The sequence below is a fragment of the Crocodylus porosus genome, unplaced genomic scaffold (assembly GCF_001723895.1).
Source record: "Crocodylus porosus isolate Cpor-Errol unplaced genomic scaffold, CroPor_comp1, whole genome shotgun sequence".
Taxonomy (NCBI): Eukaryota; Metazoa; Chordata; order Crocodylia; family Crocodylidae; genus Crocodylus; species Crocodylus porosus.
The window spans coordinates 29156092-29163047 of NW_017728949.1; the positions used below are offsets into that span (position 1 = coordinate 29156092).

Genomic DNA, 6956 nt, shown 5'->3' on the forward strand with positions numbered 1-6956 from the left:
ACTTCCTGCCCTTTGGGCAGGGGGCTGGACTCGATAATCTCCTGAGGTCCCTTCCAGCCCTAATGTCTATGAAATCTATGAAATCTTTTCATATTAGAGTTTTTTAGATGAGGACTTGCTTCAGCCCCAGGGAAGGGTTGCTGCAGTAATTTACCTCTTCCCCTTAACTTTGCAACTCCCACCTACCCCTGATCTGTGGCATCACCACACAGCTCAACCTGCTTTTTAGCCCTGCCCCTCCCCTCCCTGTCTCTTGATTTGTTGTGTGTTCAAATTCCTAAGGAAGAAAGCCACCCAGTGCAGGTTCTTAGATAGTGGCACACCATTATTGGAGGTGAGCAGAGAAACATCACCAAGAGGAGATAACAGGTTACTCCTTCAGCTCCACCTAAATAGAAACGTGGCTGTCCTTGCTGGCCAGTTTATTTTAAACTTTGTGTGGGATGTAAGTGTAAATGGTGGTGGTGGTGCTCCTACCTGGAAGAATGGCTAAGTCTGTCAACTAAACTCTTGTGCTGAGCACATGCTGGTACCTCGTATGCAGGAAGAGGGGACTTGCATATCTCATTAAAGCTACCTTGAATTTTGGATACTCAGCAGACATATCTACATGGGATACTTTACTGTGCAGTAGATTAGTCATCATGTAACTGTGCACAGCAGTTACTGTGCAGTAAATTAGGCTAATACATAGTTTTCCGCTACCTGTAAATACTAGTACATTAACTGCACGTTACCTACTGTACAGTAGTATGTGTAGATAGCTGATGGGGAGCAAATCGCTCCCAGTCAGCCCAGGCAGCAGGGGAGAGAGAAACTGTCCCCTTCCCAGGCAGCTGCCTCCCAGCCCTGTGCCCTGATCTGCCAGTCAGTTCCCCCCCGCCCCTTGGAGTTAAAGCCTGACCCTGGTGCCCCCTGCCAGCCTGGGATTGGCACCTGGGGGAGCTTAGAGCTCCCCTGGCTGCTCTGCTGGAGGCAGAGGAGAGCAGGAGTAGTTTTGCACTGAATTGTTCCCATCAGGATAAATTTGCTCCCAACGGGCTCACATATAGACACACTCCCCGGGAAAGTTTACTGTGCAGTAAGCTTACAGCATATTAATAACATGTATACATACACTCAGCATGTCTCACTGTTAGTTCATAAGTTGTGATGAAAGAAGTGTTGCTGGACAGTTGGATACATGAGTTTCAAGAATTTGTTCCTATGAATTGATATGTTACAAAAAAATAAAAAGATGTTCATGTTAAATAGACATTAAGTTAATAACGAGTAATAAGTTTGCCTTAAGGTGGCTCAAAGACTCCAAGGCATGTATTTCATTCTTCCTCATATCAACAAATGCAGAGGCACAATGAAAATGTTGTCTTTGTTGAACAATTAATTGGTATTGTTCAGACTAAATATTTTAACTAAGCAGTGATTTAACGTTTTAGCAACCCAGTTTCTGTGGTTATGCACAGTGTGGAGTCATTGCAGAAAGCAGCCTTAAATAAAAATTGAGAAAAAGCAAACTTCTGAGGCCAGAAGTCTTTCAGAAATCTGGTGTATGAAACATAATAGCATGCTGCTAATCAGCAATCAACTGCAACAATGAACAAAGGAAGAAAAACTTAAATTTGGGTTGAACGAGGTCAGTTCTATTGTGTCAAAGTCCTCAGGGTTTGAAGCACAACTTAAAAGAAAAATTGCTAGACTTAAGAGTTGGAAAAACACTGATAGATGAAACATCTGTTGCTGCATTTAGCGTGTGTCTACATAAATGTTTTTCAACCTTTTTTAGATTCAAGGCACCCCTCCATAACTTTTGTTAATTTAACAGCACCCCATTTCAAACTATGGTGCTTACGGCTTTGTAGAGAAGCCAGATAATGGGGGTGGGACAGCTGCCTGGCATCCCTGGAATCCTGCCTGAGCCTGAGCTTGACTTCCTCACACTTTCTTATCTCCACATACCTCATGGCACCATTCAAAACATCTCCCAGCACCCCAGGGTGCCCTGGCAGTCTGGCTGAGAATCACTGGTCTGCACTGATATTTAAGGTTGACCCAGAAAGTTGTCCTCCACCAGCCTGAACCTCTCCCTACCTATATCTTAACGTGCTGCTCACACCAAAACTATCCACATTGTGCTGCTTATCCCTTGAGAGAGCCCTTGCAGGATCTGTCTGCAGGTTAATAAGTTTCACTTTCTGTGCTTGGATGTGGGATGCAGAAGGGCTTGAAGTCAGGAACTGTAAGTTGTAGGATTGCTTCTGGTAGACTCTGTGCTTGTAGCCTGCAGGACCCAGGTGATTTCCAGACACATGGCAGAGTGGATGTAGGAGACTGGCTTGACCACAGACACTAGAGTTAAGCAGAACTTGCCAAATAGGGCTGAACTGCTGCTTGATGTCAGACTTTATGGGTTTTCACTGTAGATGGTTGTTGGGTATGGGCATAAGAGCAATCTTAAGGTTGCTCCTGTCAGTGTAGATATAGCCATGGCTGCCTTAGTCCAATGGCAAAGGAAACTGGAATTCTGAAACCCTAAAAAACCCTGGTGAATTCTAATATAGTAGGAGGCATTGATAACATCCTGTTGAAATTTCAGTCTTGCCCAGTGTTGGTACTTAGCCTGTGACATTCCTCTCTAGTTTCACGTAATGATGCTCATCCTGTCTCTTGAAAACAAGAAGATGAACAATTGCCGTAGCAGGATAGCTATGGTCTCTGCAAGATGAGAGATGGAGAAAGAGATGCTGAGGCCAGATTAGACTGACTGCCAGTTTAACATTGGCTATAAATCTAAATAAGAATAAATTGCTGAAGAGAAGTTGTAAAGGGCAGAACATTTACTGTGCTACATGCACAGCAGAGAGTTTTGATGCTTAATAGAACATTACAGAGACTGGTGGCATATTTTGAGAGCTGGAAATGGAACATTTTCGATTTGAACAGCAGAACGCCTTTTTCTACTTCAGCCTTCCCAAAAAGGTCAACTATTGGATGACAGGCCCATTAGTAGCAAGGGTAGGGGAGGAGGTAATTAGACTAGTCAGGGAAAGAGCAGGTCAGATATTAAATAAATTGCATAGTTTTGAATCAGCAAAGCTGGATGAAATTCTTCTTAAAGTACCCAAGGAATTGACTGCACCAATGGCAGGGCCAGTGGCTATTATCTTTGAGAACTCCTGGAGGTCAAGTAAAACCCAAAGTGACAGGAAAAAGGCAAATGTTGTGCCTACCTTTAAGACAGAACATGGAAAGTACAAGAAATTACAGACTAGTCAGTCCACCCTCGATGTCTAGAAAGATACTGAGCCAGGAATCTGCTTCCTGGCACCTAGAGCAAGGGGTCAGCAACGTACAGCCCATGGCCTGTGGAGGTGCAGGGCTTTGCCTGTGCCTGTGCTGGGGCTGAGCAGAGGAGCTGCTCAGGGGCCAGGGAGCTGGAAGCTGTGTTTGTGCCACTTCTCTCCATCTAGTACCTTTTAATGTTTTCATAACTGACTCAGAGGTTGGCTTTGCGTGCTTGTTTAGTAGATTTGCAGATGACATCAAGCTGGGTGGGGTAGCAAATGTCCTGAAGGATAGTATCAAGACTGAAAGTGAACTTTGTCAATTGAAATAATGATGTGAAATTAATTGGATGAAATTCAGTAAGGACACGTGCAAAGTACTCTGCTTGCAACAGAATAATCAAATGCAGAAATGCAAACTGGGAAATGACTGGCTGGGCCACAGTACCCCAGGAACTGTCTGAAATTTGCAAATTAAGATTTGGATATTAGAATTGTCTAATGATTGAGGATAACTAAGCACTGGAACAGATTACTAAGAGAAGGTGTAGAAGCTCTGTCATTGGAAATGTTTAAATTGAGGTTAGACAGGGATGTTTCTGTCTTGAGCAGGGGATTGGATGAGATGACCTCTGGAGGTCCCTTCCAGCTCTGCGTATCTGTGACTCGGTGAAAAATTTAAATTCCTTAAGTATCTGAGTAACTATTTAGTCATTCGCCAGATTTTACAGGGATCCTTTTTTACAATGGATATCCTGTATAGATTTCTATACCTCTATCCCATTGCCAAATGATTGTGTGCATTGAGCTAGAGCAGTAGATCTAACAGAAACTACTGGCTTAAAGTTTGTCTGGATCATTACACACCCTGCTTCATAGTTTGCAAGCACACTTGGGATTTCTTGAGTGTTTGTGTATCTCCGGTCTTTTGTAATTCTGAAGTGTGAATTAGTTAACGGTACATTTCAGAGGACAGTCACACTCAGGGGAGTGGTGGGGAGCATTGTGGGGAAGGGGGAGTTAAATCTTGCCGAAAATAAATATGCTAGAGAGTGGATTGATATGCACTGAATATTGCAACAGTAGAATGTTAATGCCATCTGAAGTAATTTTGATAAAGTTCACTGATAGCTTCATGTTATATTTCATCTTCATAGTGCTGATTGACAAAGACCAAGCCCCAAAGTGGAAGCCAGCTACCTTAGAAGAAGTAACAGATGAATTTTTGGACAGTTGCTTTAAGTCACTGGGAAGCAACGATCTGAAGTTATAATGGAGCTGGACAGACCTCTGGAAGTTTTATTCATCTGATTTAATATTAGGATATAAAAAGGAATAGTGGTGCAAAGATTTTGGAGGAGGAGGTAAGGTATCATCCTTGTCTTCAATCTGCTTTTAGATGCATATTTAAATTTTTGCACTCTGTAGCTTTCATTTCTGTCTACACTACCATAGTGAAAACTGAATCATGACTGCTTTGTACAAAGAATTAAAGTACTTCAAGAAAGTCTTTTGCCTACTGCTGCTCAATAAGAAAGAACCTTTCATTTTTTTGGATGCAGGTCTTAGTCTTTTGGGGAGCTGCCAGGAGCCTGAGTGACTGGTTCTGTGCCTTAGATTTTCCCTATAAAATGAAGATGGTTAACTTTTGTAAAGTCCTCTAAGAGCTCCAAATGCAAGTGTTCTACACACATTCAGTGCCTGGTGTTTGGGATTTTTTGGTAATATCAAAGAAAAAATGGTTTTAATACGTTACTGAGTTGAGAGGAAGGTGGTGTTATGCTACTGATTATGTCAGTGGGTCAGTGCATATCCCACTACAGGTTGGGATATGCATGTTGTGTATATGTGAATTTGCTCTTATGCAACAAACCTTTTTATACCAAAAATTCATTATATGCAAGGTAAATTCACTCTTATGCGATCTGTGTGGTGGAAGCCCACAGTTAGATGCTTTGTGCAGTGCATTGTGGGAATGATGCACACCAAAATATAGTCTTCTGTGTGGATCTGTGCTCATCATTTGAATGTTGTCTGCCATATGTAGTTCTGTAGTTGCCATCCCCATTATGGTAACATTCACCACCACTCTGTTGTGGTTGTGCGTACTGTCGTTGCTGAGTACGAGAATTGTCTTGTGAAAGAAATGGGCCTGGAGGTCAGTACAGTTGAGGTCTTGGACCACATCCCTATTTGTTACATTTGTAAAATGGGTTCCCTTTATGCAAATTTAAGTTATGCACCATTTTCCAGGAACATGTGGTACAGTAGGGGTGTGTGAAATGGGCTGTATTCAATTTGGATTCGTCCCGAATTGGGGACAGTGATTCGATTTGTTGATTTGGATCACTGTCCCCAGTTTGATTTGGCCGAATCTGAGTCTGAAAATTCAGTGCTGATTCGGGGAATCAGTGATTCAGCCACAGACACAGCTTGAAATGTTTTTTGTACATACCTCAAGGCACCAGGCGCAGCTTGTGAATGCTGCAACGCTAGGGCAGATGGAGTGTCCCATAGGAGTGCGGGGGGGGGGGGGCCTCCTGCATGCTCAGTGGTGAACCTGGAAGTGGACTGGAAGTGCTTCTGGTCCACTTCTGGGTCTGCTACTGAGCATGCTGGGGACCCTGCAGCACTCCTGTGGGATGCTCCACCCACCCCAGCATTTCAGCCTTCACGAGCTGCCTGGTACCTTGAGGTATGTAGAAAAAACATTTAAAGCTGTATCTATCTCTGAATCGTTGAATCTCTCCGAATTGATTCAAAGTGTTCTGATTCTATTCAGAGAGATTAAAGGGTCTCCTGATTCGATTTGGATTCGGAGATTCAGCCGCTGAATCCGGCCGAATCTCTGCCGAATTGAATCAGTGACCAAAGCTTTGCACAGCCTTAATGTACAACCTAACACGAGGGAAACCTGTATTTGATTTTTCTTGTAGTCTGGAGTGGCAATGAGTTTTACAAATTAAATTGCCAGACCCCATCAAGTATTTTATGTGGCTGTGCCAGTTTTTAGTTGTTATTTTTAGCAAACTGTAGGTTATTTACGTAATTCTGTAAACCTGTATTTGAAAGTATTGTCTTTACTTCCTGATTTAGTGAACTCCCCATTTTTTGGTGCCAGTGGAATAGTGTCTTTCTGATGAGAACGGAGGTGTAAATTCACTGCTGATGTCAGAGGGTGAAGCTTTGTTGGCTTCAATGATGTAGGGATGAGGTTGGCCCCAAGATTATAGCCGATGGTTGGAGTTTAGGTGACCACAGTGGACAGATATCACATGGATGAATTCAGGTTTCATTTTTATAGGTATGGACAGCCCCCATACAGTGTAACCATGGCATTCTGCTACAACTGGCTGAGGGCAGGATTTGTGGAAACTAAAAGGAAACATACTGTGTGTACTGTGAGTTTGGAACAGGGCAAGCAGAGGGACTGAAGAATTCAGATACCTGAAATTTCTGGGGCGGGGGTAAGGGAGCGGTATATGGTATTTGAAGCCCAGAAATCTCTTCCAGCACTTACGAAAGAAGTTCCAGCTGCAAAATAGGTCTGTTCATATTCTACATCCAAACTCTGCTGAATTCCCTGCTTGAACTCTTGGTCCCTCTACTACTTGGCCCTGTTCCTTGGGCTGGGTGCAGAGGAGATGATTTGGGGCTATACTGCAAGTACAACAC

The 6956-nt window shown here is 43.2% G+C and overlaps 1 protein-coding gene across 3 annotated transcripts in view; it reads left to right on the forward strand.

The window, feature by feature from the left end:
• The window catches only part of HIBCH (3-hydroxyisobutyryl-CoA hydrolase), an 85195-nt gene extending 80362 nt beyond the window's left edge, over nucleotides 1-4833 (forward strand). For 2 of the 3 annotated variants that reach the window (XM_019554319.1, XM_019554317.1), the window contains 2 exons: nucleotides 2202-2291; nucleotides 4439-4833. In XM_019554319.1, the coding sequence (XP_019409864.1) occupies nucleotides 2202-2291; nucleotides 4439-4554 (206 nt within the window). In that variant the 3' untranslated portion in view covers nucleotides 4555-4833. The remainder of the gene's footprint in view (nucleotides 1-2201; nucleotides 2292-4438) is intronic. The other variant, XM_019554320.1, reaches the window with a different exon arrangement.
• Nucleotides 4834-6956: the final 2123 nt, after the last annotated feature.